The sequence below is a fragment of the Anser anser genome (genome assembly GCF_964211835.1).
Source record: "Anser anser genome assembly, chromosome: 3".
In the NCBI taxonomy this organism is placed as follows: domain Eukaryota; kingdom Metazoa; phylum Chordata; class Aves; order Anseriformes; family Anatidae; genus Anser; species Anser anser.
Genome location: NC_139722.1, coordinates 48677912 through 48691850, shown reverse-complemented (window position 1 = coordinate 48691850; position 13939 = coordinate 48677912). Strand labels below are relative to the sequence as shown.

The 13939-nt window shown below is 40.3% G+C and overlaps 2 protein-coding genes and 1 long non-coding RNA gene across 5 annotated transcripts in view; 2 read left to right on the top strand and 1 right to left on the bottom strand.

Moving 5' to 3' along the window:
* The window catches only part of LOC310897046, a 24437-nt gene extending 19937 nt beyond the window's left edge, over window positions 1-4500 (top strand). Inside the window, exon 3 of the long non-coding RNA XR_014582014.1 lies at window positions 3918-4500. This is a non-coding gene — a long non-coding RNA (uncharacterized lncRNA). The remainder of the gene's footprint in view (window positions 1-3917) is intronic.
* QRSL1 (glutaminyl-tRNA amidotransferase subunit QRSL1) overlaps window positions 1-5860 on the bottom strand; it is a 14074-nt gene extending 8214 nt beyond the window's left edge. Inside the window, exons 1-5 of one of the 2 annotated variants that reach the window (XM_083830167.1) lie at window positions 5705-5860; window positions 4526-4685; window positions 3200-3298; window positions 1681-1777; window positions 16-192 (exon numbers count right to left, since the gene is read on the bottom strand). In XM_083830167.1, the coding sequence (XP_083686293.1) occupies window positions 16-192; window positions 1681-1777; window positions 3200-3209 (284 nt within the window). In that variant the 5' untranslated portion in view covers window positions 3210-3298; window positions 4526-4685; window positions 5705-5860. Of the gene's footprint in view, window positions 1-15; window positions 193-1680; window positions 1778-3199; window positions 3299-4525; window positions 4686-4818; window positions 4977-5704 lie in introns of those variants that run through there. The other variant, XM_083830166.1, reaches the window with a different exon arrangement.
* Window positions 5081-13939, top strand: part of RTN4IP1 (reticulon 4 interacting protein 1) — a 22097-nt gene continuing 13238 nt past the window's right edge. Inside the window, exons 1-5 of one of the 2 annotated variants that reach the window (XM_083830168.1) lie at window positions 5081-5346; window positions 6795-6946; window positions 7752-7820; window positions 8075-8199; window positions 12852-12900. In XM_083830168.1, the coding sequence (XP_083686294.1) occupies window positions 5097-5346; window positions 6795-6946; window positions 7752-7820; window positions 8075-8199; window positions 12852-12900 (645 nt within the window). In that variant the 5' untranslated portion in view covers window positions 5081-5096. Of the gene's footprint in view, window positions 5347-5714; window positions 5733-6794; window positions 6947-7751; window positions 7821-8074; window positions 8200-12851; window positions 12901-13939 lie in introns of those variants that run through there. The other variant, XM_083830169.1, reaches the window with a different exon arrangement.

The window sequence follows — 13939 nt, the reverse complement described above, 5'->3', positions numbered from 1 at the left end:
TAAAAAACCTCTTACGCAAAACACGTGAAAGATGATACAGCAGCCGCACTGCCTCCCGAGCTCCCTCCTGTTATTACCCATTTAAACTCTTCACGCTCAGAATCAGATTTTGGTACAGATTTTTCCTTGTACTGTCTTGAATAACTCCATGGATTTCTGACTGGTCCAAATACCCCATCCGTACTCCCAGATCTGAAACAGTCAGATGGGACAAACAGACAGAAGTGACAGATGGCACATTGCATTCACCAAGCTTTTCTTTATACAGTTCTTCATCCTTCACCCTAATAAATCTGATCTCAACACAAAAAGACTGGTGTATGTACATCCTCGTGCAGTCAACTTCCACAATGTTATAAACTGTAAAAAGGGATCTTCATCCTCTTCTGCCACAGAACCTCAGTTGTTCTTCTTTCTAACCTCTGCTAATGCTGCTGGAAAGAATGTGATCACTAAAATATAAAACTGAATTACAGTACAAAACAGTAAATCTGCAGGTCTGCTACAAAACACAGGCCTTCTGGTTTCCCAGGCCTGCATCTGGAAAAGGCAAAAGATGACAACAGTGACGTGGGAAACCACCCCGTTAGAGGTGAGGGGAAAAGCTCCACAATGGCAGAAACAAGCACTCCTCTGTAAATAACATACTATTGCTTTATAGCCTTCTCCTGAGACCACAGTCCGTTGGTTGGGAGTGCTAGCCTGGCTCCTCAGAATCTGGTTTCAGCCAGCCCGCGGTGTGGGCTAAGTGCGGGCTGCCACCAGAAGGAGGGAGGGACTTTCCACCTTCCTCACAACTGCCACCTCATGTTCCCTGACTCCACAGCGTCAGTGTTATTAGCCAAATCACCAGAGCTGGCAGTTTACACAGTTGAAAATTAACCTAATTGAGACATTACTTCTAAGCTGGATCAGCTCCCTGATCAAGCTTCATGGCACAGCCACGTTGGTGCTAGCACAAAAGAACAAGCAAACACACAGTCCAGAGATGAGAGGCCTGGGGTGAGAAAATATTTAGCAGAATCCGGTGCTTTAATGAGCTTAGACTACTTGTAATACTGCATGATGAGTTTTCTTCCTGTGTTTTTTCCCCGCCCTTCCTCTGAGGCATGTCTCTGACTTTACCCAGAATGATCCAAGCAAAGTATTTTCACCCAATCAAATATATCTCTTTGGCTTTAGCATAGACAAATTAAAGTGTTGCTCTAAATTATCCTGTTCACGGCAAATCAGAGAGTACTCATACAATACTACTCCAGCAGATGACTGGTCCAGCCAGTAACTGCCATCATGGGCACACTGATGATTAGCTAAGGACAGAAACCACCAGTAAAGAATGAGAAAAAGGCAACAAATAGCTGGTGTAGTAACCAATTCTAACAACACACTAGTGGATCTGGAAGTCCACTTGTCTGTGGCCTTCTGCTAAGGCTGTGCCACTTCCTTCCTCTCAAACACAGCCACAACTGAACATTACATTCATAAAAATCGACATTTATATCATTTACACAACAGTATAAAAGTTCGTGAAACATTTGAGAAATCCATGGAACTCTAAACACTTTTTGCAGATAAGCATTCAGCATTTTCTAACCTGATATAAAGAAGAGTTTAAGGACTACAGATGGATCAGAAAAGATGATGTGAAACCACATGTTGAAAATAATAAACATCACTCACCCCATTGCAAATTCGTCTAGGTTTGTTTTTCCTAAAAGCACAGCTCCCTGATCCTGTAGTTTCTGAACGACTGTAGCATTGTAAGGAGGAATATAACCTGAAAACAATCAGAACAGTTAAGGGAGAGATTGGTGATATATGGTTGATTTTTAAAAATAGCTACTCCTCTGAATACTTCAACCTTGCCATTATTAGTGTATAAGAATTGTCAACAGTCCCAAATTTTGCTTCAAGACAATATCAGTAATTCTCAAAATTTAGCCAAAATAAACCATCTACTGTTTTGTCTCCAGTGTCTTTATTCTTCCACAATTTATCATCCAGTAATTCTGGATTATACATTTCTACATTGTTGAGCTTAGACTTCACACAAATGAGTTACCACAAGGTTAGCTGAATTACTGCATTCAGGCAATTTGCAGGAGCTGTCTAAAAGGAGGAGAAATGAGAAATAGCTCTTTACAGATGAGTGTTAATCTATCTTGAATTATTCCCATTATCATGAGATATAGATGCATATGGTTAACCACAAGCTGAAATACTGACTATCCTGTGAACAAATGTGTACCCTTAAGCACTTTGACCTTATATAAACTACTATGAGAATTGTGTCACTTACATGAAATCCTGGGTAGCAACCAATTCCTTTTGCGAATAGTGACAGGGATTTTTCCACCCCACACTCAAATGGAACAAGGACATCACCACTCCTGATACTCTCAGCCACGACACTACAATCAGCCACAAAGGGTCTGAGAATATGCTTAAGGAAAAGCATCTCAGGTAATATAACACTATTTAAATGGCAATGTCATATTTTGTTTCTTCTGCTTAAAAAAAAAAAAGTAACAGACTTTTGATTTACTTGAGCTAATCCTATCTTCCTCAAAACTTGCCAGTTTTACTATGTGCAGAATAAAGCTGATATAAGAAATGTTTTCTACTTTTCTTTTTACTATGGAAACATTAGAGTACCTTCAAAATTTTCATGGGTGCTAAACCTAACAACAAGCTTAGGAAATTTCAAAAAATTGAAGTCTTACAGAACACGTTTATAAGTCAGGAATGTAGAGAAAAAAATGTTACTATCTACTGTTCCTTCAGCAACATGAAAACACTATGTAAGTCAACAATTATAAATAGAACAAAAAAATTGTCTGCATTTCGCTAGACACAGTAGCAGCAAAAAGTACTGACTGCTCTTCTGTAAATCTAAAAGCAACACGAAGCAAAGTGTGAGCTATAGAATAATTCCATTTTAATATATGGCCTAGAATAAACATTGCATTGTTAATAGCAATGGAACGATATGAAAGGAGATAATACACAAGAAAAAAGATATGTCTAATACTAGATTATCTTGGCAGAAGAAATCAGATAAACACATTTTCTGAAATCAATTCTGCCTTTTTTTTTTTTTTTAAATATTTATATCTCTGGAAGACTCTATTAAACCTGTAAGGAGAAGAGCTAGAGCTCTGAAATGAGATCCAATTCTACTTTAAAAGCTCTACTGTACCTTTTAGCATGTTTGATGCACATGTTGTCTCAATGCCAGCGGTATTAAAGTTGTCCTTTACTGCAACAGGAATTCCATCTAAAACACCAAGTGGCTGACCTGCATTAGGAATTAATGCAAAGAAAACAGAGATTAAATCACTGTGCTACATGCATAGTTGTCTCATCACTTACAATTTATTTTACGTGTCACTCCTGGTGTTTTTTGGAAGAATGATATCCACTTAGCATTTGATGGTTGTCTATTACATTTTCAAGACCCATCATCTAAAACTACTATTAAGAATTATGCCTGCCCAGACTAGACCTGTCCCTGCAGAACACAGCTCTGCAAATGTTTCTATGCCTGCAGGCAGCTGCTTTTGGATAGGTTAGCTAACTCAAAGGAATGTTTAAATGTTTACTTCTTCAAAAGTGACCACACAATGCTTATTCCAGCCTTAGGTGCCCTCTAAATCTACTCCATCCCTAGGCAGGGAGCCAAAAGTTCTGCCTACCTGACATACACAGTAGATTTAACAAAAAATAAATAAATCCTGAAGCAGAGAAAGTTTTCCCTAAGTGATTAATTATCCACCATGCAGGAAAAAAAAAATACTAGGAAGCTAAACTTCCTGGCTGGCAATTTTCTTAAGCTGTCAGGGGATAACAAGTGTCAGTCAGGAAAAAAAAAAAAAAAGTACCCTATCAGGTGAAAAGTTCCCTTTTCTATCTTTCAGGAAAGGCAAAGGAAAATGAGGATGGTCAGCGTGGCACGTCTGCCTCTAAATGCTGTGGATAACAGGATTTAATGCTGTTCTGTTTACTGACAACAACTTATAACTTCTGTTTACTTACAACAACTGACATTAAAGCTGCTTTCCTTTCATTTGCTTTTTTAATTTAAAATCTGCCAGGCTTAGGTGGATGTTTGTCTACCTCGGTCCTACAAAAGGACTACACCAGGCCTACAGAAGACCACTGCACGTGCCTGCTCATAGTAATCACTGGCTACCAATCTAAACCAAACTTCTGAAAGGAAAGGCAACCAGTGGCAGTGCTGCCTGATAACTACAGAGCATATTTAACCTGCAACACCTGCCTTTGAGCTAACCTGCCTGCTTTGGAGCAGGTCTCACCTTTGGTTTTTGAACTGAACGTGCTACTGGGTGCCAAGCATACACCCCTACAAACACCCACAGAAACCTCAGCTGCAACCCGTCCCCTAACAGTCAAACAAGCTGCATAAACACCTGCGTTGGAAAGAAAAATCACTTTATCTACCACGGTGAGCTCCCCCACAAGACCTTTTTAAAGAGTTGTACCAGCTGTAAACAAGCCAACGTACCTCTTCGGTATCTTTTCTCCGACTCTTCAGCCTGCTTCAGGGCGGTTTCTTCTGCTACAGTTATGTAGGCATTAAGCAGCTTGGTGCTTTTGATGAGAGAGAGGCACCTCTGGCAAAGCTCCGTCGGAGTGACCTGTCCTTCCTTCAGCGCTGCCGAAACCTGAAAGGATATTCGCCCTTTTCAGCTGCGCGCTGCCCGACCCGGGCTCGGCGTGCCGGGTTGCTAAAACACCTCCCAACCACCATCGTCGTTATCGTTATTATTATCACCACGACCTCCCCGGGCCGCTCACCTGGCGGAGGGAAGCTCGCAGCATATCGGCCCCACTCCCCGCGACCACCCCTCCTCCAGCTCAGCGCCGCGGCCGCCGCCGCCTGGGCGCCGCCATCTTGTGGCAGCCCGCAGCGGCGCCATTGGCGGGGCCAGCGAGGCGCCGGCCGCGCATTGGGCGCGGGCGCTGCCGGGGCGAGGGAGGAGGGCGGCGGGGCCGGCTCCCGGGCGGGGACCGGGACGGGGTCGGGGGTAGGGAGCGGGACCGGGACCGGGACCGGGACCGAGACCCCGGGGAGGATGGGGCGGCTCCCGGCCATGCTGGCGCGGGGGGCACTGCGGGGAACGGGCGGGCGGGCGCCGGTGCGCGGCTTCGGCTGCTCTCCGCGGTCGCGGTCCGCCATGCCCTCCTGGGTCATCGACCGCTACGGCCGCAACGAGGTGCTGCGCTTCACCAGGGAGATGGCCTTCCCCGCCATCCAGTTCCCCAACGAAGTCGTTGTTCAGGTGCACGCCGCCAGCCTGAACCCCATAGACCTTAGCATGAGAAGTAAGTGACGGGGACGGGGCCCCGGGGGCCCTGCCCGCGCTGCTGCGGTGCAGCTTCGGCGGGGCCGTGAGGTAAAATGCCCTCGCGTGTCGCCGAAATGAAGCTCCCCAGGCAGCGCCCTCTGCTTCCCAGGGGCATCGTCACGGTGCGACTGGTTTCCTGGCCTTCTCCCCCGCCACCGGGGCGTTAGCAGGCGGTGGCCTCTCCGTGGAGGCACAGGGCCTCCTCTGGGAGGCTCCCAGTTTCCCCTCTCTTTGGGATCAGCGAGGCTGAAGGTCAAAAGCACCTCAGTGTGGGTGAGCTAACCCAAACCACGTTGCCTCTTCCCGTCATCCTCAGTTGGCATCTGAGTACCCACCGTGAACGTATCCAGGAAGCCCGTAGTTGTGGGTGAATTTGTACTTGACACGTTTCGTCAGATTTTTCCTTAGTTTCAGGCTTCAAATTACAGGAAGGTTGCAGTGCAGAAGACCTTGTGCTTCCTGCTGAGAAGGGATCCTGCGGATTAAATTAGACTCGGCAGCACGTGCAGAGATGCCTGCAGGAAGCCCCTTGATAGAGCTGTAATGTGTGTTTTGGGTCTTTAAGAAATGAATTTTAAGAAATCCTATATAATTGTAGTTTTCATTATGTGATGTTTGCTATCTGAGGATTCCAGTTGTGACCCACGTGAGCTACTGGGATGCAACTGGTATTTTGAGTTCAATTTAAATTATTTGGAAGAGACTACATTTTCATCCTGCTTCACAGGTGTCAGCTTTTGAACCCGTTTCTTTTCATTTCAGTATTAAAACACTTTCTAGCACAATAGGTCACGTAGGCAGACTTTTCCAAATAACTTGAAAGGACATACATGCCCAAATGCAGATTTTTTTCATTTTTATTTGTTTAAGGCTGAGAAGAGTTACTGGATGCGTAGTTTCTGGACACCACAGCATTTAGCTATTGCATACTCAGCAGAAGTGAAGATTACTCATCTTAGTATATGTTCCTTAAATTTTACAGTGGTGTTTATGTTGCTTTGTTTACAGTACTCTACTTGAAAAGGTGAATTGAAAGTTTGGAGTTCTTTTGGATTCCAAGCTACATGATGTTGTTGGAAAATGGAGCATGTCCAGCAGAATTTTTAGAATTTCTGACTGTTACTGCATATTAAATATTTTTATAACAGAAAGCCATTTTGTTTGCAGTGATTAAATCATGACAACAGTTTATTAAATTGTTATATGGTGATTTGTGTTCTAGCATGTACTGTGTGCTCTTCATGGGGGGAGAGCAAATAGGCCATAATTGAGGTTTGCTCTTTATTAGTAAAATCTGTAAAAATACTGAATATTTTGTACATGCTTAAATCATAAAAGAGTGTACTGAAAATGAGGCATATTATGTACAGGCAATGCCTTCTAAACTGAATTGTCCAGTTACTGAATTAATTTCATGTTTTTTAGGTGGTTATGGTGCAACTGCATTAAATATGAAGCGGGATCCCCTGAAAATCAAAAGCACAGAAACTGAATTTCCACTAACACTTGGTCGAGATGTCTCTGGTGTTGTCATGGAATGTGGACTAAGTGTGTCTTATTTCAAACCTGGAGATGAGGTGATGTTTACTACAAGCATATAGTTAAAATATACCATGAGCTGTTTAGCTTTCATTTCCCTCTTATGAAAATTATTTTCTTATGTTGTTGCACTCTGAATGAGGGTTGTCTTGCAATAAATTTTTAGAATGCTTTCTTCCTAAATTCCTTCTCTCAAAAACATCACTTTTCCCTGACTTGCTTCTGCAAGCTAATTTCCCTTCTGATTTTTAATTTTTGGTCGGTTTCAGTGGAAGAAAGAGAGGAATTTAAATATTTCTAGGTGCACTCAAGGTGTGGCTTCAATTTTTTTTTTTTTTTAACTGAAGTTGGAATTCTAAGAGGAAGGAGTCTTTTTTTTTTTTCTTTTTTTTTTCTTGATTAATTTAATTAGTAAAGATAGGAACTCTGAAGAACCACTTCCTTAGTTCCCACACAAATACTGGTATTACTTGCTTTCACCTCTACCAGTTGTTCACCTTTCACCAGTTTTATTATAGCAAATTCTGCATTCCACCCCCCCCCCCCCCCCCCCCCCACGCTTTTCTGCCATGGAAGTAGTTCATGTGTTTGTTTTTTTTTGAAAAAGTGTATTTTATACACAGTATAGTTTACTTACATAACTCAGCAATCCTTTCTTGACTTGCTCTTTTGATGTTTTTTGTTTAAAGAGTAAGCTAAACTGGCATCTGATAAGCAACAGTGAAGACATTCTGCAAATTGGAGAAAAAAAAAAGATTTCTTTAATGAATAAAACTTTTCGATATAGGTATAATCTTTTGCTAAGTCTCAAAAGTTGATTGTTCTTTTTCTGTTTGTTTTTAGGTATGGGCAGCAATTCCACCGTGGAAACAAGGCACTCTCTCAGAGTTTGTGGTAGCTAGTGCAAATGAGGTAAACCTCCAAAAATGTGGCTAACAGACAAAAAGCCCAAACTGTGAACACCGGTGTTCTTTTCTTTTTTTTCCTTTGCTGCATAAGTAACTGTTTCTTAATGCTTGGATTGATCTTGATTCCTGCTAGTTTTGAATCTTCAAGATAGTTGAAAACGTGGAATACATGATCTGCAATTCAGTAAAGCTTGTTTAAATATTTCAGTGTCACACAGGATCTACTGGGTGACTTAGATAAGGTTGATTTTATTTCAGGTGTCTTTTAAGCCAAAATGTCTCAGTCACACAGAAGCTGCCTCCTTACCATATGTAGGTCTTACAGCATGGTCGGCCATTAACAAAGTCGGAGGACTGAACCAAAGTAATTGTAGTGGGAAGAGGTAAGTAACTGGTTCCGGTGCTAAAACTTAATGTTTCGTTTTTATACTGATTAGCAGCTCGTAAGACGTGTCTGGCAGTGATGAACACTGTTATGCCGTGACATCCACAAAGATCAGATGGCCTGAAGATGCTAGGGTCAGTCTGCGCAAATGCTAGGGAAGGGGCTACTGTAGAGGGAGATTCGGATGTGGAGCCTAAGTGAATTTTATTAGTCATTTGGTGGTGCAGCCTCGCTTCCCCTGTGTAGTGACTTTGTACAAGTAGCCTAATGTACATGAACTGTTTATGACTATACAGAGAATTTAAGGATGGTATCTTTAGGAATGTACCAGGACTTTGCCTTTCTGCTTGCTAGGACAGCTATCCCAAAATAATGCAAAAGGCCTTCTCAGTCGCAGTGCGGTTCACTCAGTTGCTCAGTTCCTACACGCAAGAACCGTTTGGGGCAGACTTTTTTCAGATTTTTAGAAAAAAGCAGGTGACTGGGTCTCATTTGACCTGTGGGACAGAACTTTAAATGAGGTCAAGAAGGTAGAAGAGGGGGGGAAACAGGCAAGGCTAGCAGCCGAGTAGAAGAAATTGGCTTTGTTTATCAGCCTGTTAATCTGACAATGGCAGATGAAGGAGCAGAAGAAAAATGCGTTGAAAAATTGGAGCAGGTACCATTTTTCTCCTGATAAGGGAAGTTTGCTGCTATCTTGGCCTTCAGACGTTTGTGTAAATAGATAGCAAAATGTTCTGAACGGAAAGAAGGGCAAAAGTAAAAGTACTGAAACTGAAAAATAATCATTAAAACAGCCATGCTGCATCAAAAAATTAAGTCATAAAAGAGTAATTGGGCAGTAGGAGTCTAGTTACCTGACCTTTTATCTTGGGTGTTACTATTGTAATGCAACACAAGGATACTAGACTTACTGAAATTCTTCACCCACCTCTTTGGAAAGTAATGGAGGGAGGGGATGTTCATATATCACAGTAAATTTCATCGTGAAAATATAAAATGATCGTTTGGTCTACAGATAAGCAATGTTTTGAGAAAATAAATGGCAAAATTTGAAACAATTTCAGAGACATCACTGAAATTAACTTGAGCTAGTGATAAAATTCTGAATGTACCATCTCCCTTTTTATTTCTTAAGTATTTAGATTATTTTATCTTTCATATGTAAATAGAGTTAACGTTGGTAGGCTAACCTTGTTTAAAGTATCTTTCCAATCTTCAGATAAGCATTTTGATTGTTCAAAGTGAAATGCAAACTTCATTTACATCACGTCTTTACCCTTAACATTTACTTTTATGTTCCCGGTATTTAAACATTCTGTCAGCAAAAACATTTTTATGTACTTATAAAATTATGGTGTTTCTCATCTAGAATTTTTGAGTTGTGAAAGCAGCAGAGAATGACTTACATGACGTTTTTTTTTCCCTGAAAAGTTTCTTGTAGGAAAATACATATAATGCAGTAAAGCAGCTATGCAGAAATGTATTTCATGAACTTTATATTAATTAATCTTGCAAGAGAGTAATCTTAGAAGGCAAGAATTTACATCATGTTTCTTAATTTCTCAAAATAATTGAACATATTAGTAAGAAGTTACCTACATAAGTAATTTTATGTTGGTCTTTTTGTCTCCTGTAGGTGTATGTAAATAGCTATGTAGAAGGGTGTTTATGCACACAAGAGTGTGTCTTATATTGAAAGAGCAGCTGTATTCCTTGATGAAAGCTCCTTCACTGATACTTTATTGCAGTGTTAAGACATCTTAAAACCAGCAAGTTTTTCTATTGGTGTGTATTGTTTTCTTTGCCTCTTTAAGGTGGAAGGGTGGGCTAGCTAGAAATACTTGTTATCAGTTCAACACTGATTGTATTTTGGTCTGTCAGGATTACCTTCTGCATCTGCACATGCTTTCACAAACTCTTACAGGTTTTTACAAATTACCTGAAGTGTGCTCACGTTGTTCGTTATGTCTCCTGCTTCACTGCAGCTATAGTCATTTCTCTATAACTTTTATCTTAAATCGCTGTGATATATGTAAATATTCTTGCACAAGGTAAAAGTGCATGTGCTTGTTACCCAAAATGTTCAGAATGACTCTGTTGTTTTGAAGTTCTCTGTGGATAACAACCTGGAGAGCTTCTCATGTGTGTGAGAGCCCTGTTTCAGTAGAAAGGAGATACACTTGTCAGCAATAGCTGCTAAATCTTGTGTGCAGAAAGCATGATAAAAACAAACCTGACAATTTGAGAAGTCCTGGAAAACTTTGTTTTGATATGAAACACGAGTCTTTATCTAAAATACAGAGTCAACATTTCATACGTGTGAGTATGGTGGGAAGAGATACATTAGGATTCTGCTTCTCTAAACTATTAAAGTTACACTCCCAGTTTATATTTTTACAGTGAAAAAATGAATAATATAATACTCCAAGAAAATGTGGTTTTTTTTTTTCAAAGGCTTTTTGTTATTTCATCATTTTATCTGTTGAGAAGTACCAAGTGAGTGTAGGTTGTAATATTTCTTGATAGGGTAAATGCTTCTTAATACAAGATTAACTGTTAGGGAGATTTTGTTGGCCTAACCGAATGGAACTTGATTTTACATTGTAACAGCTCCTGCACCTTCAAACACTTCCACACGTCCTTAAGTTATGCCAAACAGAATGCCTTGTCCCCAGCACTGTAAAAACATTCAGCTGTTGAGCTGTGGCACACGAACTCCTGTTTTTACAAGGGCTTTTGAACTGAAAAAATCCCTGCATGCAGATGTGTGACAGCCACAGCAGCGCACGCGCAGCCCAGGGCAAGTGCTGTGGAGTGTGCTGACGGTCTCCTGCAGGTGACCTGTGAGCAGTGTGGGTGGCAGTCACTTGCCACTTGGCCTGGGGGGTGCTAGATTGCTCTGTGGGGTGTAGGCACAGTTGGTCTCAGAAGTAAAGAGCTTTCTTAAAGTCACTATGTTTGAGGGAGTTTTAATAATTAGAAATTTTGGTAGGAAATAGCCCATGTAACGTAGGAAAAAAACAAATCTGGACCAGATTTCTACCTCAGGAATCTCAAGCGTGTGTATTGAAGTTGTAGCCAAGCAGCTCCACACAACTGTAACTATTCTTGCTATGTAAATCCTTGAGCAGAGTGTATGTTTTGAAATTAGAGCTTTGGAAACACAGTTTAACAAGTTTTGTTTGTTTTGTTTGTAAGAAGTTAACTGTGACTGTCCTGTGTAGCATCCCTAGGTCTTTTCAAGGATAATCTGAACATAAATGTTGCTTCAGACATCTGTTGTTAGAAGCATGGTTCTGAGCATAAGTACATTCTGACAGATTTTAAAGTGGTAGGCATTGTGGTTTCAAATTCGTAATCTGAATTTTGCAGTTTGGATCAGTGAACTAGAGAACAGAATCTGATGAGTTACAAAAGAGTATCCCTTTTAGAGTGGGTATTGTTACCAAAGCCAAGTCTCTTAGGTTACTTCAAAGAATTTTTGTAAACTGAAACTCCAGATTGTATAGCGCAATTTTGACTGTAAAAGCAATTTCCCTCAACATCCAGCACAGTGAGATTTAAAACAGGAACATCACCAGCTTTTGAAGGTACTGAAATTTTTCTGGCAAACTGAAGTTCTGAGCAACATGATGCTTCGCAGTCCTATGCCAAGACTGCATCTTGGATGTTTCTTTTGTTCTGGAATTAGCAAATGGGTCCAAAGTTGAAGCACTGTAGCGTCATCCGCGAGGCTTCCTTACTAATTCTCTTTCTGAAGTTTAGTTTATAAATTAAAATGTTAATGAAATTTTTGAGCAGTGATTAGACTGCTAACAGTAAGTTTCTCACACCCCTAAAGTTACATTCTTATTTATGAAATTTTGGATAGTATGTTCGGTTAAAAGGAACTCTAGCTGGATAATACCTTGGTAATAAATGCTTTATTTTCTTGCTTGTGTACCTATTAAAACAAATAGGCATTTTACAGTGTCGTGTTGAGGTGTACTGAACTAGAAAAATTCTACTGCCTTTATCTGAAGAAAAAGACAGACAATTTAATAGAACTTGTTTATGGAGCTTCTTCACTATATTTTGTCTTTCTTCTAGATAAATATTCAGTGATACTGGAAAATTATTTTCCATATATTCTGAAGTCCCCAGTCCCTCTAAATAATAGGATACTAAACCAGTTTTTCTGTTAGATAACATCAATTTATGTAAAATGTTAGCAAATCTTTTTTTTTTTCTTATTTAGGAAATATGTCAGTGGAGTCTGGCAGATGGAAACATTCTTACTGACTTTGTTCTAAGCTAAGGAATTATTTTTGGGAAAGTGTGGATGGGGACAGGGTTTTATGGTGATAAATGTTACTGCTGACAGCTCCACTGCCTGAATTGAGTGGAAAGCATATATGAGGAGGTCTCTTTGGCTGGGCTGAGGTAATGCTGATGGCACAGGAAACAAGATCAGAGACGTTAAGTCACACTACTAGGTATCTGAAGAGTTCACTGTGAAATAATACTGAATGAAAAATACCATCTTTTTGAATGAAAAATATATTCTTTTCCTTAGAGTAATCTTGGAGGTGAATAGGAAGCATTAGAATATGTAGTTACTATGCCAAATATTTGAACTATGTAATAAATTTTAATTTTCTCTTACAGAGTGTTGATATTAGGAGCTTCAGGAGGAGTCGGTACATTTGCTGTACAGGTAATAGAGCACAGGATGCACAGGGTGCATCTTCAAACTATTCAATACAAACAAAATCTAACAGAAGGGAATTGAGGGAAGGAAAAATGAAATACCAAGCTACCGACTGATCTGTCAGATCTCCAAAAGTGAAATATCTTGAAATTTATTCCTTTCCCTTTGTTATATTGTATTAGTTTAAAATAGGAAGCAGGGAGTTTCAAAGAAAGGCGTTGTGAGTGTAGGCAGTGAAAGATTGCACTTCACAGTTCAGGAAAAGGAAATCTCTTGATTTGTGAAACTTGAACTATGTAGCCTGTTTTCATTATCTTTCAGTCAGCTCTGCTCCATAAATATGAAAGAAACTTGATGTATGAGGAGAAAAACGATGGAGAATGTAGATGATTGCAGTTGTGATTTTCCGTAATATCTTAGTATGTGTAGCTGTTGTGGGTGGTCAGACGATGTAAGGGGCATGAGGCTTTTATGTGCACTGTACATAATGGCTTAGATTAGTGTTCCCTTGCTCTTTGCCCTCCTGCCTTTTTGCGTTCCTTCATTCCAGTAGTCCTGAACTTTGGAGAGCCAACATAGTGTTGTATTGATCCATTAACTGTGGGACATCCTCTTTTCATGCTCATTTAACTGGGGGGTTTTGATTCTGAGTGGTGTCATCACGTGCAAACATCTTCCTCTTGAGAATATGGAAAAAGTGTGGGTTGTGTGATTGCATCACTGTGTTCTGTGTTACTGGACCATAAGCAAAATGGTTTGAAGAGGCTCATAAGAGAATTTTTAGCAGTATGCTATTTGCCTGATCCATGATGAAGCAAGTGGCAGTAGAAAAAGGCCAACCAACCACTGACTACTTGTGATTTGTACCTGATTAATGCTGGTTAAACTATGTAATTAATCCAGAGTAAATAAAAAAAAAATGATTACTGTGAACGAAAATGAGAATTACAGAAGAGATAAATGCCTAGCAAAAGTCCTTACTCTGCTTTAACTTCGTGAGTAGGAGATAACCTGACATCCTCCCTGTGGTAAATCAGAGATGACT